Source organism: the organism of the source record quoted next, unplaced genomic scaffold, assembly GCF_019419815.1.
Source record: "Pyrus x bretschneideri cultivar Hongxiangsu unplaced genomic scaffold, Pyrus_bretschneideri_v1 Contig20, whole genome shotgun sequence".
NCBI classification, from domain to species: domain Eukaryota; kingdom Viridiplantae; phylum Streptophyta; class Magnoliopsida; order Rosales; family Rosaceae; genus Pyrus; species Pyrus x bretschneideri.
In genome coordinates, this window is record NW_025999502.1 from 3,553,019 (window position 1) to 3,580,508 (window position 27,490).

Consider the following 27,490-nt stretch of genomic DNA (forward strand, 5'->3'; position numbering starts at 1 on the left):
TATAAGAAAGAAGAAGTATAATATTTCCATTTTATGCAAAGAATTTGTTGTATGCTTCCAAGAATATAAAACACCAATATAGGTTCATTAGGGCCACTCAGTATTAAGATAGGGAATTGTTATAGGCTTTTTAAGAGTTTTATTTTGCACTCCAAACTTTTTATAATTGGAAAGAAGAATAGACTTGTAGGGAGTGTAAAATAAGATTCTTAGAGTGCTAATAATAGTTTCCTTAAGATATCATAATAGATGTAACTGTAGGCATGTTGCTGCCTAATGACAATGACAAAAGTATTGAACTTCTTACAATATGGTCAGTATGGTATTTGCCAAGAAATAACCATGTTAACTCTCAAGTATGTATGCCTGTGAAATTTATTGCGTTAGTCTCCTCTTCAAACACAACTAATTCCATTTAGGCCCAATTGTATTCAAGCCCAAAGGATTGAAGAAGTCGGTTCCCAAATGGCCTGGTTTGCACTGCCTCACGGTGTGTCACATGGGCACTGGTCCCACCAAAGATAATTGAAGAGCTCCAACATCATGAGATTTATTTAGACTCTTGAAAAGCATCCCGGGACATTACTCCTTGTGATGTGTGCCCCAGTTGTACTGTTAGGACTTGGGACCCACTTGTTGTTGTTTTCTTTTGCGCGTTGCATCCACTCGCCCATGTGGAGCAAATCTTTGTCCACCAATTTCTGATACTTTATAATTTTTATATTTTTCCTTTGTTGGATCATTTTCAGATTCTTTCATTTTAATCTACCAAGTCGAAGAATCTGAATCATTAAAATTTGGTGGAACGGTTAAATTTATTATAATTGTTAAAATAAACCTTTCCAAGTAAGTCGAATTAAATTTCAATAACCTATATTCTCAAAAACTTGAAGGACTAGTCCTTGGATTCTTTCCTACCTGATGGTCCCTTGCTTTTGCTTTTCATTAGTTTCTTCATTTTTCTAAAAGGTGATAAAGACATGCACCTAGAAAATAGAAACGCGTGATCTGGTCGTCATTGACTTCAACAGCTAGAAACGCGTGATGTGGTCGTCATTGACTCATTACTTCCTTTGTAGCTCAATGTGAAGATCTGTGTGAAGATCAGTGTGAAGATCAATTGAGTGTTTCAGTTCATACATTACTCTTAGATACTCCATCGATTAATGGCTGCCGCTGCATCTTCTTCCTCTGGCTCTCCTTGGAAATACGACGTGTTCCTCAATTTCAGAGGGGAAGACACTCGCAGGTGCTTCGTCAGCCACCTCTACAAAGCCCTGAATCAGAAAGCAATCAACACCTTCATTGATGCCGAAGGGCTGCGAAAGGGCAACGACCTTTCGCAGCTACTGACGGCGATCCAAGATTCGCGCGTTTCAATCGTAGTTTTTTCTCAAAAATATGCTTCTTCCACATGGTGCTTGAAGGAGCTCGTCCAAATACTGGATTGTATGGATAGAAAGAACCAGATGGTGGTGCCCGTTTTTTACGAAGTGGATCCTTCTCATGTCCGCAAAGCAGAGAGCAGCTTTGCGGAATCTTTTGCCGAGCATGAAGGCCATTCTAACGCCGACATGGAAGAGGTGCGGAGGTGGAGGTCCGCTCTTACTCGAGCCACCAATTTAACCGGCTGGGATTCGAAAAATTGCGAGTAATTTTTAGCTATAGTAGTTTCATAATTTGGGATTTTTTTTATTTTAACGTTTAGTTTTAATTCTTTGTCATGTTTTCCTAGCAAATGTATGACTATGTATACGGTTTGCACTTGTTCTTGATCTTACTCTTACAATAATGTTTTTCTTATTCCACAGGGATGATGCCAAGCTCATTGAGAAAATTGTAGAAGATATTTTTCAGAAATTGATCCGCATCTCATCAAGTAAAGACGATGACTTGGTTGAAATGGATTCCCACATGCATGAAATGGACTTGCTATTACATCCTGCTCCTGAAATGGACGACGTTTGTGTTGTTGGAATATGGGGTATGGGTGGTATAGGCAAAACAACCATAGCTAGAGCTGTTTATGAGAAAATTGCTTGTCAATTTGAAGCTTGTTGCTTTCTTGACAATGTCAAGGAAGAGTTCTCCGCTTGTGGTGCCGTACATATGCAGGAAAAACTTCTATCTAGAATCTTGAATGAAAAGGTGCAGAGTTTAGGCACATTGGATCGAGGTTACAGAATGATTTTGGAAAGGCTACAGATGAAAAAGGTTTTGATTGTTCTTGATGATGTTGACGACGTATTTCAAATTGAAACCTTACTTGGAAAGCAACATTCATTTGGTGGTGGGAGTAGAATCATTATCACCACTAGAGATAAGCTAGTACTAAGTCGAGCTGATGCGATCTACAGCCCCAAGGTTCTAAGTGGTGATGGAGCTTTGGAACTCTTTAGCCAGTATGCCTTTAGAACAAAGCAACCCAAAAGAGACTATGACCCTCTCTCAAGCCGTGCTGTACGATATGCTCAAGGTCTCCCTTTAGCACTCAAAGTCTTGGGGGCATTTCTTTATAACAAATCTGTGCAGGAGTGGGAGGAGGTGCTAGAGAAATTAAAGAAAATCCCGCAAAGGGGAATTCATGATGTGTTAAGAACAAGCTTCGATGGACTAGATGATTCTGAGAAGGACATATTTCTGGATATTGCATGTTTCTTTAAAGGAGCGGAAAAAGACAACGCAACAAAGGTTCTGGACAGTTGTGGCTTTTATCCCCATACAGGGCTGAGAGTTCTAATTGATCGAGCTCTTATAACTGTCTCACGGGAAACACTGGAGATGCATGATTTACTAGAGGAAATGGGTCGTGAAATCGTCCGCCAAGAATCTATTAAAGAGCCTGGGAAACGCAGTAGGTTGTGGAATTATGAAGATGTTCATCACGTGCTAACTCAAAATACGGTGCGATATGTTCATGACCTTCTTTTTCATATGTAAATCTTTAGAGTAAACAACTTTAACTTTGATCAAAATACAATTCATAGAAACATGCATTAACTTTATAATGTTAAATAAGATATCTAGAGTCACATAATTTGAACTATTTGTTATCCAGGCTACGGAAGCTGTTGAAAGCATAATCCTTGACCTTTCATTCTCAAAACCAGAAGTGGTATACTTCAGTTCCGAAGCTTTTGTTAAAATGACGAAATTAAGATTGCTCAAAATCCACGGCTACAATGGATATTCATGTGAGAATTTAAAGTTTGTTCTGCATGAGTTAAGAAGTCTCATATGGAAGTGTTTCCCGCTAAAGTCTTTACCGTCCAATTTTATTGCGAAGAATCTTGTTGAGCTTGACATGCAAAATAGTCTCGTTGAACATCTTTGGGAAGGAGCCAAGGTAAAAACTTCACTTGCATATGTTTCTTTTAAATGGTTTAATTCTTAGATGCCTTACCATATAACTTGCTTTCCTCGATGTGTTATACCAGCCCTTGGAAAATTTGAAAATTATCAACTTAACAAGTTCTCCTCACCTGAAGAAAACTCCTGACTTCACGGAGGCGAAAAATCTTGAGAAAGTAGTTTTTCGAAGTTGTACAAGTTTATTTGAGGTTCACCCATCCATTTCATCTCTCAAAAACCTGGTTCTTTTGGATTTGAAATATTGCAGAAATCTTAAGATTTTTCCAAGCAAGATTGGTATGAAATCTCTTCGAACCCTTGAACTTTCATGGTGCAAAAACCTTGATAAGTTTCCCGAAGTTTCAGATGTTATGCCGGATCTATCAGAGCTTTATTTAGATTATACTGAAATTAAAGAACTGCCCTCGTCAATAAGTAATCTTACGAGGCTTGTTACCTTGAATCTAAAAGGTTGCAAACAATTTAAGAGTCTTCCGAGCAGTATTTCTCACATGAAATCTCTTAAAAGCCTTCATGTTTCTGAATGCTCAAAGCTTGAAAAGTTTCCAGAAATTTCAGAGGTTATGAAGAAGCTGTCTGAGCTTTGTTTGGATGACACTGCAATTAAGGAGCTGCCTGCTTCTATTTTAAATCTCACCAGTCTTGTTACTTTGAATCTGAATGGTTGCAGAGAACTTGAGAGTCTTCCAAGCAGCATTTCTCACATGAAATCTCTTGAATACCTTTATGTTTCTCGATGCTCAAAGCTTGAGAAGTTTCCAGAAATTTCAGAGGTTATGAAGAAGCTATCTGAGCTTTATTTGGATGGCACTGCAATTAAGGAGCTGTCTGCCTCTATTTTAAATCTCACCAGTCTTGTTACTTTGAGTCTGACTAATTGCAGAGAACTTGAGAGTCTTCCAAGCAGCATTTCTCACATGAAATCTCTATCTGAGCTTTATTTGGATGACACTGCAATTAAGGAGCTGCCTGCCTCTATTTTAAATCTCACCAGTCTTGTTACTTTGAGTCTGAATAATTGCAGAGAACTTGAGAGTCTTCCAAGCAGCATTTCTCACATGAAATCTCTTAAATACCTTTATGTTTCTGGATGCTCAAAGCTTGAGAAGTTTCCAGAAATTTCAGAGGCTATGAAGAAGCTATCTAACCTTTATTTGGGTGGCACTGCAATTAAGGAGCTGCCTGCCTCTATTTTAAATCTCACCAGTCTTGTTACTTTGAGTCTGACTAATTGCAGAGAACTTGAGAGTCTTCCAAGCAGCATTTCTCACATGAAATCTCTATCTGAGCTTTATTTGGATGGCACTGCAATTAAGGAGCTGCCTGCCTCTATTTTAAATCTCACCAGTCTTGTTACTTTGAGTCTGACTAATTGCAGAGAACTTGAGAGTCTTCCAAGCAGCATTTCTCACATGAAATCTCTATCTGAGCTTTATTTGGATGGCACTGCAATTAAGGAGCTGCCTGCCTCTATTTTAAATCTCACCAGTCTTGTTACTTTGAGTCTGAATAATTGCAGAGAACTTGAGAGTCTTCCAAGCAGCATTTCTCACATGAAATCTCTTAAATACCTTAATGTTTCTGGATGCCCAAAGCTTGAGAAGTTTCCTGAAATTTCAGAGGTTATGAAGAAGCTATCTAAGCTTTATTTGGATGACACTGCAATTAAGGAGCTGCCTGCCTCTATTTTAAATCTCACCAGTCTTGTTACTTTGAGTCTGAATAATTGCAGAGAACTTGAGAGTCTTCCAAGCAGCATTTCTCACATGAAATCTCTTGAATACCTTAATGTTTCTGGATGCCCAAAGCTTGAGAAGTTTCCAGAAATTTCAGAGGTTATGAAGAAGCTATCTAAGCTTTATTTGGATGGCACTGCAATTAAGGAGCTGCCTGCTTCTATTTTAAATCTCACCAGTCTTGTTACTTTGAGTCTGAATGATTGCAGAGAACTTGAGAGTCTTCCAAGCAGCATTTCTCACATGAAATCTCTTGAATACCTTTATGTTTCTGGATGCTCAAAGCTTGAGAAGTTTCCAGAAATTTCAGAGGTTATGAAAAAGCTATTTAAGCTTTATTTGGATGGCACTGCAATTAAGGAGTTGCCTGCCTCTATTTTAAATCTCACCAGTCTTGTTACTTTGAGTCTGAATGATTGCAGAGAACTTGAGAGTCTTCCAAGCAGCATTTCTCACATGAAATCTCTTAAATACCTTTATGTTTCTGGATGCTCAAAGCTTGAGAAGTTTCCAGAAATTTCAGAGGTTATGAATAATCTATCTGAGCTTTATTTGGATGGCACTGCAATTAAGGAGCTGCCTGCTTCTATTTTAAATCTCACCAGGTAGGGCTGATTTCTGTATTTTTAATTAATGCGTTTTTGTTGGCACAATTGCTAATTATGTACCGATATACTGCGTCATTAATTGCTTTTGTGATGTATATTAGAGCAGGAATCTGGGGTTTTCTTTAATATGAAATATTTTGAGGATGAGGTGCATAATGGCAATTGGGATGAAGTTGAGAAGTACCTCTCCGGGTTCACTAAAATGGAAGATAACAGCTATTCCATGAAAATCTTTTTCGAGATAAGGAAGCAGAAGTATCTCGAGGCATTGGACAAGTAAGCTTACAGTGGTTCAATTTCAATTCATTGATAACTTTCATGGGTTGGATTGCATGGCCGGTCTTGAGGAATTATATGGTTGAATTACGTGTAATGTGACTGTGTGAACTTTATAGGCCTTATCTTTTTCGAGATAAGGAAGCAGAAGTACCTCGAGGCATTGGACAAGTAAGCTTACAGTGGTTCAATTTCAATTCATTGATGCCTTACGTCGGTTGGATTGCATGGCCGATCTTGAGGAATTATATGGTTGAATTACGTGTAATGTGACTGAACTTTATAGGCCTGATCGGTCCCAAGCTGTGGATATTCTAGTAAAGGATTTAAATTTTTTTGCCGCATTCGATGAACTTTTGGAGGAAATCGCTCAGCTCTCAACATTGGAGAACTTTAGGTATGAGAATTCCATTATATGAATAGTCTCTGTAGAAAACAGTTGTAGCAAATGTACTAAAAAATGGTCTCTTGCATTATAGGGGGAGAATGAACAACTATCCAAGTGTGGAGATTCAAAGTCTGCCAGGGCAATCATGTCGGTTGAACTTAAGAAACTGATTGACCCGAATCCCTTATTCTGTGATAAATTGCAGTTCCCAAACCTAAAGCGTTCGAGGCTATGGACTCTCATTAACCAAGGGTAATTACTCTGAAACCACGAATTCAGTTATATAAGATTAGATGTGCACTTCATCGTAACTTATGGATGTTGCAAATACTGGTCTTGCTTTAATTTTTCCACATGGAATGAGTGCTTTTGTCTTCCGTTGCACTCAAATGACAATTTCATCAAGTTGATAGCACTAGCTAATGAGTTCATCGTTTACGTACTTTGTCTATGTAGCTATAAAAAGGTGGTTATGGCTTGAATTCTGTGGAAACAAAAAGAAGTCATTAATATTGTTGCAATGCCTAAATCATGTGCCTGAATCTTAATTTAGTATATGGTTCTTTGCTACATAGCACAGGGGCCTGGTGACAGTTGTACATCACTGCTTGATTCCAGCAGTTTCCACACACCAGAAACTATTATTTTATTTTGGTTCGTGACCAGTGTCAGAAGTTTCCACACACCAGGAACTATTATTTGTGCAAATTATGGCCTTTCTGGTTCTGCTGAGAAAGAACTAATTCTCCTCCTGTAAATCGAAGCTTAAATTGGCAGCACGGGCTTTGTAAAAGCCCAAGTCCAAATCCATTAATAAAAACGCTTTATGTGGATCACCCATGTGGACAACCGAACTGTGCGCGGGTACCATCACCTGCAAACAACCCGCTTCTTGGAATCAAACAGGGGGCGGTCAAGATGTTGTCTCTGAGTATGGAGCTTGTGTTCCTGATCTTGCAGTTTCTCGATGAGGGAAACTGCAAAGAGACTATTCATAATTGACTGTTGATTGTTCTCTGTGATGCTTCATTTGGTACCAATGTGGGGGACGTAGGCCTGCGGGAACTTGGATCTAGGGAGCGACTAGTTGTAAGGAACTTCAAAGTATGGGATCTTAGTTCATGCTCAATGCTCCTGCAGGTCTTTCCCTTTCTATACTTGTTCATGTGACTTAAAAATTGTGTGCACTGTTTCTTTGTGGATGTATGAGTTGGTTGACTGAAAAGTAAATTTGTCTTTGTGAAACTGGCTGCTGTAGTTAAGGATCCTGGTGTGTCTGTTAACCATGTGATTCGGAGCCCTGATGGTGCTTTATTTGGTAAGCTTGAGCATACTTAGGTAACTGTGGCAAATGTGATATGGCTTCATAAATTTTTGAGGATTGAATTAGATCCTAATTATTGTATCATTTACAATACAATTATAGGTATTGCTTACTCGAGGCACATTGTTCAAATATAGTCTTATCATAGGGGTGATGACGTACGAGAGCACCTAGAGGTATATACAGAAGATGCTGTTTCAAATTTTTACACCTTTTTTTGGTTGTCTCTTAGTTTTCTGTATTAATGGTGACTCTGAAATTACTGTCGTAGATTGATGCACATGTTGGTGGAGTAAATGATCTGGCATTCTCCCATCCCAATGGGCAGCTTTGTGTGATTACCTGTGGGGATGACAAGACCATCAAGGTTCATTAGTTGCCTAACATGTTTGCTTGTCTCATTGCCATTGGAAGAGCGTTTTCTGTTCCTTGCTGATTTCCTTCATAAATTTAGGTGTGGGATGCTACAACCGGTGCAAAAGAATATACTTTTGAAGGTCAAGAGGCTCCAGTTTATACTGTCTGCCCACATTATAAGGAAAACATTCAGGTGTTGTGGCATTTTATTTTTATTTTTTCATTCTTACTAATTACACGTGTTTCTGTCTCTGGTGCCCATCTGTCCTTGTCTTTTCGTGCTCATTGTTTGCTGCTATGCAAATAAGAGTCGCTTAGAAGTCGTCATCAGACGAAGTTGGCCAAAAGCACACGCATGGATCACAATGAAGTCCTTCAAATCAATGTAGAAATAAAGTTAAGAGAACAGAAAATTTTAGAGAAAGTGGGAATGAGGGATGAACATGGAAATGGAGTCTTGATGTATTGAAAACCAAGAAATGACTGGACTTAGTGACCACAAGGAACTCGCCATTGACCTTTACTTACAAGTAAGAGGGCTTAGGTTCGAATTTCATGGATGACGAATTTGATGCCACATTAGGTTGTCCTTTGTGTGGTTTAGCCGAATTTCTCCTCCTCTTAGTGTAAAATATACCGTTGTACTAAAAAAAAAATATGAAAAATCAAACCGATGATAGGGGTTTTGTGGCTGTGGCTGTGGGTTTTCTCTAGGGTTTTTCTTCGCAGACCCTACCAGAGAAAAAAAGTCATGTTGAAAGAAAATTTTCCATTCAGATTTTTCTTTTTTTCTAAAGATAATTAAAATAATTTTACTATATATTCTTTCTTTGTCCAAATATAATTAGTTTTTCTAAATTAAACAGTTGTACAAACTTTTTGTGACTATAATTATAATATTTAAATATGGGTTATTGGCCCAAAAAAATAATTCGGTTGACCAAAAGTTTTTTATTTTTTTATTATTGGCGGGTCGTCTATTGCTGTTTTAAGAATAGCATTAAAATAATAAAATCAAATATGTTTATGTGACTAAATGAAATGCAAATTACTCTATAGTAAAACTGAAGTGAAAACACTGTTCATTAACAGTGTTTTCAAGAAAATGCCCTTCGCTTTTTCTGTTATTCCCTGCTTTTTCTAATGTTGAACAGTATGTTCACAAAATTAACCTTATTTACCTCTTGGCTGAGTACTCACACATGTTACGAGGGACAGGTGGAATCTTTATCATCGTAGAAATCGCAAATCTATTCCATTTTTTTTTATTTACTTGTGAATTACATTGATTGATAAATGTGCTTTCGTTTCATTTTTAGAATGAAAAATTGAATTTTGTGTATGCGTGCAGTGAAAGTGATTGACGCCTTGCGTTTTTTAGAATCTTGCTAAAATTATAAAGAATTAGTATAATTAAGTTTATACAATGAAAGGAACGGAACAAAAATGAAAGTAAAGAAAAATTAGGATGTAATAAATAATATCTTTGTGTGTGTGTGTAATGTATATATTATAAGTATGTCTGTATGTATAACAATTATGCGGTGAATGAGAATACGAACATGGACAAAGGCAAAGTTTTAAAAGGCTGCGCGATATAATGGAATGACATTGACTGGGTGTGGTTTTATGAAGTCCTAAACGTATGCTCTGTAGCTTTGGTTGCAAAACCTTAGGCATTGTCCCTTCAGCTTGTTGGTCCCCTCCAGGCCCTTCTTTCATGAAATTGAATGTCGATGCGAGTTGGGTTGCGGGTTCTAAATGTGGCTGGCTATGCTGGAGTTGTGGTTAGGAATCATGAGGGAAGTTTTGTGGCTGCTAAAAGATTGCAGATTAATGCGCCAAATGTTGCGGCAGTGGAAGCTACTGCGATTTTGCTTGGTTGTGATTTGGCTATTTCGTTGGGGTTGGACAGGATAATTGTTGAGTCCGACTCGAAGGAGAATATCTATAACTTAGTAAATGTTTCTTCTTCGGGCAGCTGGGAGGCTTTCCCCATCCTTACAAAAGCTTGGCGGCTGAGGGATTCCTTTCAAGACTGTCGCTGGTCTTGGGTTCCAAGATCGGCCAATATAGCGGCGCATCGGTTGGCGTTGAGTAGTCCGGAGATGTACGGTATAACTTGGGTTAATCACCCTCCATCTTCGCTAGTCCATATTCTAAACAAAGATGGGTTACCCTGTCCCCCTTAATTTTTGTTTTGGTAATGGAGGGGCGACACCTTTGCACTAGGTGCAGCGTCGTATGCTTTTGTACCCTTCTCTTCTGCTTGTTGTTTGATGCTTTCTTTGTAGCTTGCTTTCTGTGGGCTTCTTTGTTCGTTTGGCTTTGGCCCTTGTTCTATGATATTTCCAGTTCTTCAAAAAAGAAAAAAAAAAAAAAAACCTTAGGCATTGATGTGATTGTAGAAAGATCTAATTTGTATAAGGTTTTGCAATCATTTCATGTTTTTTTTTTCAAAAAAAAAAGGGTAAAAGATTGTTTACTACCCTCATGTTTCGTGGTTTTCAACATTTAGTACATGAAGTTTTTTTCATCCCAGAATCATACCTAAAGTGTAAATTTTGGGACAGTCTCATACATCCGTTAGTCAAACTGTTAAGTCTCCCGTTAACTGTGATGTGGCGCCCATGTGAACAATGACTAGGCGTCATGTGTCATTGTCGTGGAAATTAAGAATAAATTATTTATAAAATAAATAAATAAATATAATAATAAAAAATATATGTATAAATAAAATAAAATAAAATAAAAAACCTTCATCTTCCCCAATTCCCACCTGTGCCCAACCTCCCATCACCCACCTCTTTGCCTTCCCCGCACCCGCTCCCTCCCTTCCCTTTTCTGCAACCCCACTCATTCCCTCCCTTCTCTCTTCTGCACCTGCACCACCACCCTCCCTTCTCTACTCTGCAACCTATACCCACCCTCCCCGCACACCCAACCCTTCTCCCCCCGTGCCCCCAACCCAGAAGAACAAGAAGAACAAGAACCCAGAAGAAGAAGAAGGAAAAGAAAAAAACCAGTTCGTCATTTCCAGATTAATGGAGATTTACCACAAAACCAGTTCAAAAATCATCTCAAACTCAAACTTCCCATCTCAAAGTATTTTCGAAATTCACCCACACTAAAATCCCAAAAATATGGAGTTCATGGTCTGGGCTTCTGTTTACGGTCATAGGGGGGAGGACGAATTGGGTTAGGGCTACTATTTTTTTTTTTTTTAATTCTTCTTCTTCTTCTGGGTTGCAGATTCGATTTTTTTTTCTTCTTCTTCTTCTTCTTCTTCTTCTTCTGGGTTGGGGACGGGGGGGGGGGGGGGGGAGAAGACTTCTTCCTGCTCCTTCTTCTTCTTCTTCTAGGTTGTAGATTCGGTTTTTTTTTTTTCCTCTTCTTCTTCTTCCTTCTTCGGTTTTTCTTTTTCTCTTTTTTTTGTTCTTCCTCCTCCTTCTTCTTCTTCTTCTTCTTCTGGGTTTTTGGCGCCCAGGGGGGGAGAAGGGATGGGTTTTTTTATTTTTAACTTTTATTTAATTAATTATTTTAATATTTTTAATGACACATGGCGCCCAATCATTGTCCACATGAGAGCCACATCATCACTTAACGGGAAAATTAACAGTTTGACTAACGGATGTATGAAATTATCCCAAAATTAACACTTTAGGTATGACTGGGATGAAAAAAACTTGATGTACTAAAAAAAAAAAAAATTTCTTTGATGATGAAAGACTGTTTTTGTGATATGAGAATGTACTTTTTTTTCATTTCATATATTTCGTTCACCGAGATGACATGATTTGATAGTATGTTATGTTTTTTTTTTTTTTAAGATTTTGTTGCGAATATTTTACAGTATATGTTTTGAATAATTTTCTGGAGAGTAAACCTTAGATTTGAATGGTCTGTCGTTGCAGGATTCCTCTTTAAATGGTCTGTCGTTGAGACACTTTCATTGCAAGGGCAACTGAGAAGCATTCGGAGGCTGCTGCAGCTTCCATTGAGGTTCCTTCATTGTGTTGTATTTGGATTTTGTTATTTTAGAAATATCTTTTCAGGAAAAAAGAAACTTGTTGTTTGGGCATTTTTATTTTTCTGAACACGTTTTCGCCATGTTGTCGTGGAATGAAGGCAAGGAAGCAACAACAGATACAAACAGAGCAGCTACAGCTATTGGAGCAGCGCAGTAAATTCTCATATCTGTTTCATCGTGTTTTCCTCTCTTCATAACATTCCGAATCTTCAAAATCCTTTCCGATTCGTGTAAGTTCTAATATATGTTTCTATATATGTTTGTTTGATTTTGGTTTCTAGGGTTACAATCTCAATCAACAAGATGCAAAATGAGGAGGGAATCGTCACCGGGCTCTAGATCCCGAGAAAATGGTATTCAATCGAATCTAATAGTATGTTATTAGGCGGCAACATGTCTACAAGTTACATCTATTATGTTAAAATGGTTTTGTCTATTGTTTTACATTCAATTATTTACTGAAATTTTTCTGTATTGAATATGGTCATTGATTTTAAAGGATTGTCATTCCATACAAGTTTTTTTTTTTTTTTTTAGTATATCAAGATTTTCTGATAAAATGGTAAACAATTTGACAAATAATTTTCATCATTATAGCAGTACGGTGTTCATCCACATGATTGAGCATAGTAAATTGGATACTTCTCATTGACGGTTTTTTTTCCAGGTGACATTGGGCCACAACAAAGCCAATTCAATAACCCCAGACCATCTTGCATTGTACAAAAGGTTTTGAATTTGTTTTTAAATAATTGTCCCAATACATTATTTTTTTTCTTTTGTGCTTTGGCAATTTGACTCATTTTATCTTGCCAAAAGATGTTTGTGAGTTTTAAGGGTTCAGGGATCCTCTTCTCTCCAGATTACTGGATCGGGCCTTATTTCCATATGTTGTTGAGTATTGAAAGCTGGTATGCATGAGAAGTTTAAGTAATAATTGCCATAAATAAGGAATCGATTATCTCATCAGCAGCTTCATTTCTAAGAACGAATGTGATACATGTAGGTGTACATAGTTTAAATTGATTGTTAAGATGGCAATTTAATCACTTTTCAATATCCGATATCTCTATCTCCCAGTTCCGATTTTTACTTACTTGAGTTAGTATAGGTTACCTAGAAGAGTGCTGCTATGAATGGTTGCTCTCGTGCGATCGACTTTCATACATTAATGCATGGTGAAATTGGCCTAAGGACTTACAAGTCATTTGTTGTCACGCTCCGATCCAGACATATGGTCTACTATAGGAGGTGCAAGGAAAATAAGTGAAATACTGAGACTAAAATTAACAACATTTACAATAACTTAGGTTCCAACAAGAAAGTCCAAAGGAAATATAAGGTAAGAAATAGGGAGCACTCCAAACTTTGAACTCTAACTGCTAACCCAAGAACTCCTCGTATCAACTAAGCTTTATCACCTGCACAATCGCCCCTACATCGTGGGAATGGTGCACTGGGCAAGGTAACAACTCGAATAAGCTGAGAAGTTTGTGTGAGCGATAATAATCCGATGTATGTGGTAATCATAAAATATTTTCATCGACCACATCTTACAAACATCAATAAATAAAGCATACTTTATAAATCATAGTCAAATTACTGAAAATTCTGAAGAAGTCACACAAACATTCATTGGCCTTTCTAAATCAAAGGTCCTCGAATTTCTGATTCATAAATGCACTGAAAACTAGGGCCAGAGCGACACACTTCGCCCGAAGCCTACATCTCCTAAACTTTCACATTCAATACTCGTTTCAAAGAACCAATGAAGCCAAGGGATGTGATTTCGGGCTACTCAACGAAATCCAAAGTACTTTGGGTTCCGGATCAATCAACGGAACCGAACGGATACGATTTCGGACCACTCAACAAAATCACGAAGTATGAGAGATTCCTAACCATTCAACGAAATCCGAATAGGATAAGATTCCAGACCACTCAACAGAATCACGAAGTACGAGAGATTCTAAACCACTCAACATAATCCAAACGAAAACATATGGATGGATCTCGAACCACTCAACAAAATCAATACAAAGCAGGGAACCAGACCACTTAATGGAAACCCAGCTAAACCCGATTCTGGACCACTCAACGAAACCGAGCATAATCCAAGGAAATAGTTTCAAACGGCTCAATGAAATAAGACATGACACTTTCGTTGCAACAATTCCCCATGTCAACGGGTTATCGGTCCTCTACTAACCCTCAAGTTCACAAACATTTCAAATATGCAAGTCAAATCACATTTCATGAAAATATAGATCGATGGAAAAATATGAAAGCAATAATATTTAGTAGAAAAACACATTTATAAATCCATGTCATATCCACAATTTATACTAACATGAGGATTTCATGGGTAATCACCATATCACATATATTAAAGTCACTCACTTGGAGTCCGTGCTACGTCTCCCTAACACGCCACTTATTTGATAAATTAACTGTGACTAATATCTTGAACCGTCGTGCTCAGTATCAGACGTACCTGCGATATGGGTATTGCCATTTGAGTGCTTTATCCAAAAAGTAGCTATTAGTATGTTGAGTATTATTTGCTTCGAAAATCCTTCAATTGTTCCCTTAGTTGTTGTTTTTTGGTTATTTATCATAGACACAGTTGTTTCGCAACCTCTAAGTTGATTATTTTGATATTTTCAGGTGATGTGGAGATGCGCTGGGTTGATACATATTTTCCCATCTACCGACCATTCACTTGAACTTGAGATGTTTTTCCATGTATGCTACTGAGTTCGATCACTTTGAGGGGGGAAAAAAAGCATTTCATGTCTCTCCTGTTATGTCATTCTGTTAGAGGTTCTTTCTTTTTCATGGACGGTAACTAAGAGTAATCCATTATGCAGAAGAATGTGTCAATTCCTTACCACGAACAAGTAATAACTAACCAGAATGGTACACACTCAAGTAAGACAAGATGAAAATTATAGTGTACGGAATATTGATTGTTGGATAGGGACTATCATGAAACAAGTTTACTACCATCATGATGCCTGTGGTCACTCAAGTTCATGTGCAAGACTCGTTACATTGCCTTATATAAGTGGCTCGCAAGTCCAAGGTGACACTGAACCCGTTCCACCTAAGCTAAGGTTAAGCACAAAGACAACATATCTCGTAACTATGGCATCCAAAATGTAGGGTTCAAGTTGAAGTTGAAATTCATAACAACAAAAGGGGTTCTTAGGATGATGCCCTTTATAAGGGTGATCAAAATAACAAGTGGAGGACATGGACATCATTAAATTTGCAGGCCTTGCTCTCTGAAGAGCTCTATTTGTTCCGCTTACCGTAAGTGGATTCATCATCCTAGGAACCTGATCAGGTCTTCGTTTTACTAATTCTTTAGTCCAAGACGAGCCACCAAATTTCTTCATGTGGTTTTCTGAAGTGCTAATGGAACCTGCTCTGTTTTTCTTGTGAGGCTGTGTTGCAATTGGGGATTTTTTCTTTGTTTTCAGGCATGGTGGAGAATCGTCCAAGATTTCAACACAATCATCATCTTCATCAGTTTCTTCCATTTGGGACATTGTTTTTTCCCCATCAACTTCTGCAAGCACACCGCAAAAGATTAAGGTGACAGATGGTTAATCTCTATGGAAATTCCATCAACTTCAGTTCAGAAATTAATAGACAACTTACCTTGTGACAAGTTGCAACGTGCAGCTTCTATAGTGCGGAAAATAACAACATCCATTAAACCTTTGATGTTGTTAATCAACGCAAATACACACACATCACCAATTTCCAAATGATTGTCTTGCACAAATGTAATCCAACCATTCTGGAGTCGAACCATGTTTTTCTGACGTTTGCTTAATTTGACAGGCCAAGTTCTTCCATCCGATACACGAAGGATGATTTGATGATAATTCCGCTTAAGAAAGTGTTCCTTGGTAAACTTGGCTCCCAAATACTGAAAAGAAAGAGAATCAGGTAATTTGGAGTGGATTTTCGTTGTAATTTGCTCGAGCTTAATTTTCAGTTTCAAAACTAACACACACACATGCACACATATATAGAGATAAAATTAGCAGAACTTGTACATTATCTCTCTCTATAAAAAGCTTACCACATAATGTGCATGGATATACGAGGGACTCATAACAACTGTGCAAGAAGGGTATTCAGATTCGAAAGCCCTTGCTCTCTGAAGGGCTCTATTTGTACCATGTGCCGTAACTGGGTTCATCTTCCTAAGAACTTGAAGAGTTCTTCGGTTCATTATTTTTTTAGTCAAAGACGAGCCACCAAATTTCTTTCTGTGGTTTTCTGCTGTGCTAATTGAACATGTTCTGTTTTTCTTGTGAGGCTGTGGTGCTATTGGTGATTTCGTCTTTGTTTTCGAGCATGTTGGAAAATCGTCCAAGATTTCAATGGAATCATCATCTTCATCAGTTTCTTCCATTTGGGACATTGTTTGTTCCCCGTCAACATCTGCAGGCACATCACGAAAGATGAACGTTATGGATAGTTAATCACTATGGCACTTCCATCAATTAATCAGTTCAGAAATTAAAAGACAACGTACCTGGAGGTGAGAATGTATGTGCAGTTTCTGTGGTGCGAAAAATGACAACTTCAAACACAAGTTTAGTGTCATCGATCAACACAAGTACGCACACATCACCGACTTCCAAATTATTGCCTCTTACAAATTCAGTCCAACCATACTGCAATCTGAGTTTTGGTCTGGTTGCCTTTTCACATTTCATTTCAACATACCAAGTTCTCCCATCAAAAGCCCGAAGGGTAACGGCACCAGAATGCTTACCAAGACGTCTCATGTGGATACACAATTTTGAAGGCAGCCACTGAAAATAATCAATTGAAGGAAAAGACGATAAGAAAACAAATTTGACGGTCCAGGATGGTTGTCTATAGGGAACTTACCGCAGAATGTCCATTGATATAAGTGCGCTTCATGGGAACTATGAAATAAGGGTTGTCAGATTTGAAAGCTGTAGCTCTCCGAAGAGCTACAGCAGCTTTTCCTCTTGCATTCGACGCATGCATACTCCCAAGAACTGTTTGAGCTCGTTTTGGAGTGCTGGACGTGCCTTCACCGTGTCTTTTGTATGCAAACTCAGCTTTGCATGTCAAAGAACACAGTAGGATATTACAAGTTATAACAGAATGGCAGAAAGCACAATAAGGTAAAAATTCGAAGCGAAACATACGTTGCGTATTAATGTTCAATTTTTATTTCTGATTTAGATTTTATTGACTTCTCAAACATCGTTTCCTAATGTAATCAGAGTAATTTTTTTTTTTTTTTTTTTTTTTTTGGTTTCTGGTTTTACCAGTTGAACTTGTTCTGAGCTTCTTATGAGGCCGAGGACATGACAATGGAGATTTGTCCCTTGCTTTTCTTGAGCGGGACATGATGTTGTCCAAGACTTCAACACAATCAGAGTCGTCATCATCATCCCAAGAACTATTGTGGGAATCATCATCTTCATCAGTTTCTTCCATCTCGGGCATTGTCAATGGATAGTTGATCTCTGTGAAATCCTTGTCAAATACACGAACGCGGAATGTTGAATTCCCTTCATATCCGAAAACTAACGAATGACAGCAGTCTAGAGAGTAAAACTTCGAGAACTTTGGCCAACCCTCGCCGAACCAGACCTCACCCTCCCATATTCTGAGTTCTATTTTCCACTCTGAACCAGTTGGAAGCTTAAGAAATACTGGATTCGAAAGATCATCTCCATATTTCCTAAAAAAATTGTTTGGAATCCTCTGCACAACACAGAACTTGTCACCAAATTGTTCGTATAGTGAAAACTATTATCTGATCTTTGTGGCTATGAAATGTATGGGTACATTAACTGCATCAAATCCCATTAAGTCAGACTCTTCATTGTGAGAGGGGTTAAATACTTCGGTGCCATTTGATAATCATTTCATTTTCAGCTTTCAGAAAACCAAAAACTAACAACTTAAAAGCTAAATTTTGAGAACTAAAAAAAGCAAGGAACGTTTGATAACCATTTCGTTTTTTGTTTCAAACTAATCTCCAAAATCGAGCACGGACATTAAATACGAGTACATGCATAAATGTAAGCAGGTACAGACTACGGTTAGAGAGAGAGAGAGAGAGAGAGAGATACTCACAAGTTTGGTCTGTGTACAAATAGACTTCGGAATAACTACTAGAAAATGGGGAGCTTTAAGATGTGTTTTTGAAGAGAAGTCATGAATTTTCCGGTGAAAAGAAGCCATTTTTTGAAGCTTATAAAAAGCTTGAAGATCTGCTTCAAAGCCTTAGAGTTGTCAGCAGTTCACTCAGCCCAGCTCCAGTTTATGGACTAGCAAGAAGAAGGTAGACTGGCAAACTAATTAAGTGCTTGAAGAATTAAATGCTCAGTCCACCAACTCAATCGTTATTAATTCAGTTCACAACTTAATGCTTGTTCTTGAAGTCATCGTAGTGCAGCGGTTCATGAATGCATCAATGTGTCTGTACATGTATACTCTGACTCTAACTACCAAATCCAAATCCTTCATATTAATGAGAAATATTAATTGGGAACATGATTACCGAGGCGTCCAAGTACAATAACGTCTTACCATATCCAAATCCCCCATTCATTATTAACGAGAAATATTAATTGGGAACAGAATTACCGCTACCGAGCATCATAGTTCAATAATGTCATACCAAATTTAAGTTTTTTTCTACTTGACAATATATTATTGGATCGAGACTTCATGTGATGTTGAAGCAAGTTGCTCTCCATATTAACACATTTTGGTCTTGCAAGATAGAGCGTGCCAATCTAAACTCTGCAAGATAGACACCTTTGGTGAATATACTTATGAATGTTAACCAAGCTGCTAAATTCAGGAGCTAGAAATAGTGGGTAATTATACTGTTCCGCCTCCACTTTTTTGTAGGTTTTTTTATGGGATAAAGCAACAAACTTCGAGCTATTTTTGACACTCCAAAAAGTATTTGCACTTTAAATTTATAAAAACACAAGAGAAAATTTGTATAGGAAGTAGTGCAGAATATGATGGGCTAGAGTGCTAATAGTAGCAACCCTTTAGAAGGAGTGCGGCTATACATACTCGCCCAGTGGCGAAACTAGGAATTGTTGGGAGGAGGGGCGAAATGTCACATCCCTAGTCCGGGCCTTCATCATATTCCAGACTCGACTCTACCGTAGCACGATATTGCCTACTTTGGGCCCCGACCACGCCCTCATGGTTTTGTTAGCACGCCTTGATTTCAGTCGGGGTGTGTCACGAAATTTAAAAGTGTAAAAGGTTTAAAAAAAAAATATAGACAACCAAATCCTTTTAAATAGTAGACAATATTAATTTCGTTCATAATCTATCAATACAAAAAAATTTCAATTATTATCAACGAAGTTTCATGTCATGAAAACGTGGTAGTACCTATGTAAAAAGTTCGAGGTCACCATAAGTCCGAGGTCTTGAAGATCAAACATGGTATAGTACCCATGTTAAAAAAATCACAATGATTAGCCATTAATTATATATCTTTAGGCATGACACTGCAACCATCTTGTAATGCATTGTTATCTTCCACTGAATTTCTTTACAAAAAAAAATTTCACTTTCAATTGACACTCTAACCCCTAATATAGAAAATATATTATGAATGATTCGTAACACAAAAGCTTATATTTATACAACGTTTATGCTTGGTGTACAATTAAGAATCTCATCCTATATAGATACAATCAAAATCAAGTTACAATATTAATTTATATCCTTAGAAATTACAGTTGATTTTGACAAGACTCCTTCTCTAACACTCAAGTCTTCCACCCATATTTTATAGGATGGTCAATTTTCATTGAAAACCCTTGCCACTTAGCATAGAAAATTTACAAATGAAATATAAAATTTCATATTTTCTCCTGGTTTAAATAAAAATGATGTCTTGTAAATTTCTATTTGATTTTACGTTAACTTTTTTGTATTTGTTTTCTTATAGTTTTCTTTTTAGATGAAATCAGAATAAAAAATTGATTATCTTCATTCAAAATACAAATTGTGGGGTGCTTGAATTTCATCAGGTGGTCCCCACAATCCCACACCTCAATGGCCGCAGGTCTGGTGTCTTTAAATTTTGTGTCTCTTTAGTGTCTCTTTTCTAATTACTTAACACGTGTCTTCCAACTTACTAAAAGTTAACACTGTTAACTTCATTATTTTGATTATTTTGTATCGGAAATTAAAACCGAAAACCCAGAAATACCAAGGTAAAGTAAACGCCAAATTCTTCAGTTCTACCGATAGCCATCGAATCACCCAAACCCATAACCAGCCCACCTCGCCGACAACAACTCCGTATATTCATAGACGTCGACCAAATCTCATATCTCTCTCTTTCTCTCCCATGATTTCATATGGATTTAACCATCAAAGGAGGAGGATGTTTTGGCTGGGATTTTGCATTATAATGACAGTGAGAGAGACTGGAGGAGGAGGATGTTGGATTCTAATGAGGGACTTGGTGGTGGCCTAGCTAGCCGCTGTTGTGGGGTGGATAGTCTGGTTTCTAATCAGGCCAGATGCTCACAGTCGGAGGATTCGACTGGATGTTTCCCCGACAGATCTACGAACGATGGTTAAAATTGAGTCGATTCGTGTGCCCAGAGAGACTGGAGGGGGAGGATGTTTTCCCAACCGTGAAACTGGAGGAGTAGGATGTTTTTCCGGTCGTGAGACTGGAGGAAAGAGATGTTTTCCGGTGGGGTTGCGGTGTGTGTGCCTAGAGGATTTTTGGAAATTCTCCTTTTAATGAAAGAAATAATAAAGTTAACAGTGTTAAGTTGAAAGACGCGTGTCAAGCAATTAGAAAAGAGACATTGAGGAGACACAAAATTTAGAGACGCTAGTCCTACAGCCCACCTCAGTCTCTAATTAGCACCACACTTTCCCACAAACCGCACTGTTTTATTTATTTTTTTCAAACCCCAAGTCCTACCGACATCATTTGGTTTGGGTATTTTAAGAAAAAATTGAAACGCAGATTCTGTAAAGACAGAACCAAACCAGCAGCGCAGCGCCGCATCACACAATCAGAACCAAACGCATCCCAGATTCCGACAGTCTGGATGTTTAAAAAAAATAAAAAACAAAACAAAACAAAATAGCTTTGCTGCGCAGCAGCAAAACCAAATCATGGACATCAGCAGTGGGTCAAACTTGTTAAACCCCACCCCCAAAACTAAATGTAATTTCACACTTTATTTAACATTTATGAAGTTACATTTGTACCCCAGAATTTCTACCCAATCCAGATCCCATTTTCATAATTCCTCTAAATTTCTCTCCTCTCTCTATCTGCCATGTGGCAGACTTTCACCCTCTCTCTCTCTCTCTCCCTCTCTCAGCTCATACACTCTCTTTCATTCTCGGATCTCCTTCAACTCACTTTCCATCTCCCATTCCTGATCAACCCACACATAAACCTTCGAACCCACACCCCCCACAAACACCAACCTTCAAACCCAGGACTTTCTCTCTCACACACACATAAACCTTCGAACCCACACCCCCCACAGACACCAACCTTCAAACCCAGGACCTTCTTTCTCTCTTCCTTCTCCGTGAAGTGTCGGGACACCCAGAGGACACCCAACCCAGGTCTTGCGAACTCGTGACTATCGAGCAAGATTCCGGCCACCTCCGACCACTTCACGACTTGAGATAGGTACTAATCTTTCCTTCTTATCTCTACATTTGTGTTGGTACTTAAATCGTAGACTAGGGTGGTGTTTTAGCGTCGACCGGAGCTTGGGAGGCTCCTGCCTTCTCCCCCAGCAAGAAACGGGTCGGCTAAAACTAACCCATTAAGTTCAAACCCTTCGAAGGCCCAAAACCAAAGCCTTTAAACCCATTTAACCCTGGCTCTCTGGGCTTTACCAACTCGAGCCTTGGCCCGCTTAAACCACAAAACCCTTTGCTTTGGGTTGGGCCTCTAAGCTCGAGGCTCGATAGAACCAAAACCCAAAACCCTACAGACTCAGGCCTTTGGGCCGTGCAAGATTGGGCCTTCGGCCCAAGTAACCCAGGCCTAGAAACCCTTTAGGCCCAAGCCCAAACTTGGTCCAACCCAGAAGCCTAGCCGCGTGTGAGTCTGCTTATGGGCGACGCGTGGAGTACATGCGCCACCGTTGGTGGCGTGTGGCCGCTAAAGCCGCCAACCTTGCGGCAATGCGTGAAAGCGCGTGCGGTGACGCTTGAGGGTACCCGAGGTCCCCCCTTATGTTTTTCGACGTCTTGAATCCATTTATCACGTTAGTTTCCGAAATTCAATCGTTTGAGTATAATTTTATTAATTGGACCCTTTATGTGCTTAGGTGCAATTATTAGTGGCAATTTCGTCCTTTCTATTTCGTATGGCTCTTCGATGACAAAGTATCTGTGAGTGGACCCCTTCTAAAATGCATGTTTTAATAGTAGAAATGCATACATAAAAAGCATGATGTAATGGTTACGTTTTATGAGTAAATTAGATTTACACTTTATAATTATCATGTTTTACTAAGAATATTTTGGAATACCATATTTTATCAAAACTTATGTTCTTTGTAGTATATATGATGGATGACTATATGATATGAAGATGATTTTGAGATATATGTACCTATGTTTGGAAAGATTATATTCAATGGTTTTGTGTGTATCTAGTAGTCAATGTTCTTCCTACGGGCAATGATACTTATGTTGGCTTCGGCCGGGCGTGTGTAGGGCACTGTTCTGTGCGTATATGATACTTATATTGGCTTCGGTCGTGCGTTGGTAGATGGCTTCGGCTGGAAGATACTTATATATGATACTGCTAGTTAGCACACTATATGATATATGTTTCATGAAAGGTTTTATGGCATGCTAGGGTGTTCGGAAAAACCTATTACATATTATGCTATCAAGTTTTCATAAAACTTTAGAGGTTAGTATGTTGATAACTGTTTCAGTATTATATATACATCAACTTGGTCCACTCATGTTTGTTTTGCGGCCCCTTAGGACATAGGAACGAGGCTTACGATACACGCTACGAGGCATTCCCCTACCAGTGATATTGTGTCATCTTCTTTGCTTGACATCTATTGTAATGACAGCCCTTCTCTATTTTACCTTCCGCTTGTTCTCTAGATTAGTTGTATACTCTGAACATGTCATGCATTATTATTATATTCATTGTTGGCAGTTGAAATTATTATTGTATTTTGTAAGACTTATATTTGAATATTACATTGCGTAATAATGCGCGAAATTTATATGCATGTTTTACATGTTCTTAGCATATGCATTCATTAAATGGCTTGCGTCACCCTCGGGTGTTGGCCAGCACGTGGCTATCCCGATGTCCCCTAGACATTGGGATCGAGGCGTGTCAGAACCAGTTGGGTTTTTTGGCGAGGGGAGGAGCTGAACCAGTGCTCTAGTCGTGTTTTCTGGCGAGGGGAGTGGTGGCCGCCACTCCTCACCCTCACGTGGCTTCGCCACTGCACTCGCCTATCATATTTTTTTCACGATCTTATAGTTATAAAATTTGTAAACAGCTTTAGTGCCCTTGTCTTCCAAAAAAAACCGCTTCCAGCAGTCCATTTGGTAAAGGGCAATTGGTGGGCCAACACATGCCTGTCCAAAAGCCCGAGTAGCTTAAGCTCGGCCTTGTGCTAGTGGACAAGGCTGACGTCAACATGGTGTCAGCCACATTCAATTTTTTTTTTCTTTTTTTTTTTTTATGCGTGATGGGAGATAATGGGCTGACTGGGCCCCTAAGCTGTCAAAGTAACTCAGCTCCCCAATAGCTATACACGTGGCATTTTATGGGCAGTTGGATTTGAAACGGCCTTAAGATTCAACAGCCAAAATTAATCTTGTTCAAATTTTTGAATAAAGGTTTTAAAAAATTAGAGAAATTAATGAAAATTCAAAAATAAATGTATTTAAAAATACAAAAATATTATATATTATATATTTTTCTATAGACACCTATCCATCTTCTTCACTACCATATCAAAAATCTAACACGTACGCTAGTTATTAAATAACTTAATTATGCTTTAAAATTAAAAAAAAACATTTGTAAATATGAATCGTCCTTGTCCTTGCCTTTAACTCAACAAGTGGACTTACACAAAGGTAATCACTTTTGAAAGGGCAATTTACGTGCCCTTGTCCTTGCTTAGCCCTTGCCTTTGCCCTCTTAAGAGCAAGTCCATTGGTTGCCCAAGTGACAATGCAATTGGGTTGAATTGCCTTTGGCTGCAAAAAGGTGGTCCACTGGTGCAAAAAATGGAGGGCAATTGGACCAAGGGCTTGTGCTCTTTCAATTGTCCTTGCAACTTATGTATAGGCTTACACTTGCTGGCTACAGGATATGACAGAGTGGGGTCCACCCACATGCATAGCCCAGAGCCAAATGACTCATTTTTCCTCCAACTTGTGCCGTTGGATTTCCAACAGTAAAAAAAGTTGCAAAATTTTATGCAGCTGCCAAGTGGCACAATTTGGGGCATCCATCAAGATTATTCTAAAGGTAAAAAAATTCAAAAAATATACCCCAAAAACTAAAAAAATGCCCTTTTTTTTTTCTTTTTTTTTTTTTCTGTAAGTACCCAACCATCATCATCATTACTTATATTTGAAATATATTATAGAAATCAGACAATAATTTTATTTTCATGAAACACTCATCAAAGCATAAAAAATAAAAATATGTATTTTTGAATAGTGCCTTGCCCTTGCTTTTCACAATCGGGTTGACTTCTAAAAGAGCAATTACTAATCAAAAAAAAAAAAAATTAAAAAATGAGGAAAGGCTCAATGGTATTTGAACTTCCACGTTGCACCTGACATGCGGAGCCACGTAAACTTTGCCCCTCTGAAAACTTTGCCTGCCCATATTCACAAAGAAGCCATTCTCACATCCCCAGCCCAGCCCACCCCACATCCCAAGACTAGCCGAAAGGGCATCTCGTGTAATTCCCATGAAATTAAAGGTCAAGGTAATTTTAGCTTTCACTAAATAGTCACCGGGATACGAAGGCTGAACTAATAGTTTGTCAATCATGGCGCTTCTGGTTCCTGGCGGTGGTGGGTGCGTACGACTACGAGTAGGCCACTCGTCCCGGCCGGCGCACGTTAGACCGAGCTTCGTTACCTTTGCTACGGTGTCCCCAAAGACCCCAACCAAAGGCGACAGAGTGGACTGGGTGGAAGCAACTTCAGGCTTCTTTGAAAATGACACGAGGCCCATCATGTTGTTCGACGGTAATAACGGTTCATTTTAGCACTGAACCTCCTCGTCATGCTACTTTGCGCTTGGTGTAAAAACAGCACTTTATGGCTCTTGTTTGTGTTGTGCAATATGGGATTAGCTAATTGAGACTGGTTTTCAAGTTTAAATATTTGATATGTAACGGTCAACTCTTTTTCTTTTCTTGGCAAAGAGTTATTGTAAGCCATTCTAATTTGCGGGGAGCGGAATTCAAACTTGGAGGCAACAGAGTGGGGACACGACTAACTGATCTAACTTACGTCTGTATAATAAGTCATGTTTCGAATAAGTTGCAGAGGAAAATACAAATATACTTTTGTCCATCTTGTAGTTTTACTCCATGGAAGATAGTGAATGAGGCTAGAACTTCATAATATGTTATGTATTTCTGTAATTCTTAATATGGTTATGTTCTAAACTACTATGTTTTAGAGTTTAGTTGGATTCGTTGGCGCAGAACGTGAGCACAATGCAAATTCTGCAATTGCGTTACAGATACAATGAATACTCATGATCGTCGATTTTTTTCGATTTTTTTACAGGTGTTTGTAACTTGTGTAATGGAGGTGTAAAGTTCGTGCGGGATAATGATCGAAATAGGTTCGATTCTCCTCTTCCTTTGATTGTTTAGACTCTATTATGATCATCATTAAGCCAGCAAGATTATATTTAGTAGGGGAAGAATGATCTCTTTTCTTCATATATACAATCCTTAAGCTTGATGAGTGCAAATTATTTGGTAACTTATGAGGCTTATCTTCAATCTTTTCCTCAATGCATTGTTCTTGTTAATTCACTTCTGACAGGAGCATAAGGTTTGAAGCTCTCCAGAGTGAAGCAGGGAAGAAACTGCTCAGAAGGTCTGGAAGAGCTCCCGATGATATTTCAAGTGTTGTTCTTGTTGAAAAGGATAGGTATACACAATGACCTCATTGCTTATCTGGAGCAGTTTTTAACAATTGTCAAGGTTTTGATGAATGATAACATTTTTCTCATTCAAATGAATTTTTTCATATAAATTACTTTCTCGTAAGTGCAACGGTCTCTCAATTTGACGATTCCAACTGCTAATTTAAATATTAAATTACACAGCATGTAGCAGATATATCTATAAAGGATTATACGAGTAACATTGATAACTGACATCGTGAATTTCAGATCATTCATCAAGTCAGAAGCTGTTGTGAAGATAATGGAATATATAGACTTGCCCTTCCCCCAGCTAGCGTTTTTCGCCCAGTTTGTACCTCTGTAAGTCATCCCTCTTTGTTTTTTATATAATTTTTGTCTGTCAAGATTCAAACTGATGGACAATGCCATGGTAATACACTGTTTCCATAACTGATATTTATTTCTTCTTCCGGATGAATGCAGTTTTGTAAGGGATTTTCTATACGACAATGTAGCAAACAACCGTTACACAATCTTTGGCCGCTCAGACACGTGTGAGATATAGGCATTTGAATACTTTAAGTTTTCCTACTGAAGGTATGTATTGTAAAGTACGGATATGATGAATTTTGATTTTGTAATGTAAGTTTCACTTCCATTTTAATGGAATGAAAATTTATCTAATTTGTTTTACAAGTTTCTTACTATATAGCTTCATATTAACACGACGTCTAGAAGTACAGTTTGCATGGGAATTGGAGGCTAAGCTGTCTCCCTTCACAATCCTTGGGTTGATTAATCAAAATGCAGAAAGATTCTGAAATAGAAATTACAGAACTCATCTACATTGCTACCTCGATTAAAATATAACATAGCATTGCCTTCATCTCCATCTCCTTATCCTAGAAGACTCCCTGCTGTCTTTGCTTATATTCCGTTCCTCTCCTGTATGTGCTACAATCACTTCATTAATCCTGTTTTTGAGGTCAAGTGCACTAGCATGAACACCCGCAAGTGTGTTTTGAGTATATGATCATGTATGTTTGTGGGGATACCGTATAGGTATTTAAGTCATTCTGACAGCCCTGTGTTACCATCTTGAAATTTAGCGTAAAACTCACTATGCTCATTCACAGACAAAAACAATTTCAAGCAAATACTTACTAACAAAAGTGTCATGATTTGTTATAGATAAGAAAGTACGT

General features: G+C 38.3%; 3 protein-coding genes and 1 long non-coding RNA gene across 17 annotated transcripts in view; 3 read left to right on the top strand and 1 right to left on the bottom strand.

Annotated features, from left to right (window-relative positions):
* Positions 1-18,603, bottom strand: part of LOC103955296 (B3 domain-containing protein Os03g0619600-like) — a 29,760-nt gene extending 11,157 nt beyond the window's left edge. The window contains exons 1-7 of the mRNA XM_048583888.1: positions 18,236-18,603; positions 17,419-17,860; positions 17,009-17,205; positions 16,647-16,929; positions 16,188-16,552; positions 15,758-16,031; positions 15,371-15,665 (exon numbers count right to left, since the gene is read on the bottom strand). Of these exons, the coding sequence (XP_048439845.1) occupies positions 15,371-15,665; positions 15,758-16,031; positions 16,188-16,552; positions 16,647-16,929; positions 17,009-17,205; positions 17,419-17,860; positions 18,236-18,343 (1,964 nt within the window). The 5' untranslated portion in view covers positions 18,344-18,603. The remainder of the gene's footprint in view (positions 1-15,370; positions 15,666-15,757; positions 16,032-16,187; positions 16,553-16,646; positions 16,930-17,008; positions 17,206-17,418; positions 17,861-18,235) is intronic.
* Positions 1,103-8,336, top strand: LOC125468194 (disease resistance protein RPV1-like). Of its 14 annotated transcripts, none has more exons than XM_048583874.1 (14): positions 1,103-1,651; positions 1,812-2,904; positions 3,059-3,346; positions 3,438-3,980; positions 4,335-4,784; positions 5,139-5,713; positions 5,823-6,163; positions 6,279-6,389; positions 6,472-6,632; positions 7,145-7,520; positions 7,639-7,698; positions 7,807-7,880; positions 7,976-8,071; positions 8,159-8,335. In XM_048583874.1, the coding sequence occupies exons 1-7, from the start codon at positions 1,167-1,169 to the stop codon at positions 5,845-5,847; spliced, it is 3,459 nt and encodes a 1,152-aa protein (XP_048439831.1). In that variant the 5' UTR covers positions 1,103-1,166; the 3' UTR covers positions 5,848-6,163; positions 6,279-6,389; positions 6,472-6,632; positions 7,145-7,520; positions 7,639-7,698; positions 7,807-7,880; positions 7,976-8,071; positions 8,159-8,335. The 14 variants fall into 14 exon arrangements, with proteins under 14 accessions (XP_048439831.1, XP_048439834.1, XP_048439841.1 ...); XM_048583877.1 differs by having other exon boundaries at positions 5,823-5,992; positions 6,112-6,163; positions 7,976-8,335; XM_048583884.1 differs by having other exon boundaries at positions 4,335-4,430; positions 4,644-4,784; positions 7,976-8,335.
* A 2,462-nt stretch (positions 18,604-21,065) lies between the features above and the next one.
* LOC125477030 lies at positions 21,066-23,391 on the top strand. Its single transcript, XR_007258272.1, has 3 exons — positions 21,066-21,812; positions 22,462-22,525; positions 23,132-23,391. It is a non-coding gene; the product is annotated as an uncharacterized LOC125477030 (long non-coding RNA).
* Positions 23,392-25,049: 1,658 nt separating this feature from the next.
* On the top strand, positions 25,050-26,969 carry LOC103955254 (DCC family protein At1g52590, chloroplastic). Its single transcript, XM_009367132.2, has 5 exons — positions 25,050-25,387; positions 25,937-25,994; positions 26,201-26,308; positions 26,553-26,645; positions 26,769-26,969. The coding sequence occupies exons 1-5, from the start codon at positions 25,186-25,188 to the stop codon at positions 26,848-26,850; spliced, it is 543 nt and encodes a 180-aa protein (XP_009365407.2). The 5' UTR covers positions 25,050-25,185; the 3' UTR covers positions 26,851-26,969.
* Positions 26,970-27,490: the final 521 nt, after the last annotated feature.

Excerpts from the sequence above, each read along its gene's own strand:
- LOC125468194 (XM_048583878.1), top strand. The coding sequence starts at position 1,167 with ATGGCTGCCGCTGCATCTTCTTCCTCTGGCTCTCCTTGGAAATACGAC. Across the intron at positions 1,652-1,811 it reads TGGGATTCGAAAAATTGCGA|GGATGATGCCAAGCTCATTG; the intron begins GTAATTTTTAGC and ends CTTATTCCACAG. Across the intron at positions 4,785-5,138 it reads TTCCAAGCAGCATTTCTCAC|ATGAAATCTCTTGAATACCT; the intron begins ATGAAATCTCTA and ends AGCATTTCTCAC.
- LOC103955254 (XM_009367132.2), top strand. The coding sequence starts at position 25,186 with ATGGCGCTTCTGGTTCCTGGCGGTGGTGGGTGCGTACGACTACGAGTA. Across the intron at positions 25,388-25,936 it reads GCCCATCATGTTGTTCGACG|GTGTTTGTAACTTGTGTAAT; the intron begins GTAATAACGGTT and ends ATTTTTTTACAG. Across the intron at positions 26,309-26,552 it reads GTTCTTGTTGAAAAGGATAG|ATCATTCATCAAGTCAGAAG; the intron begins GTATACACAATG and ends CGTGAATTTCAG.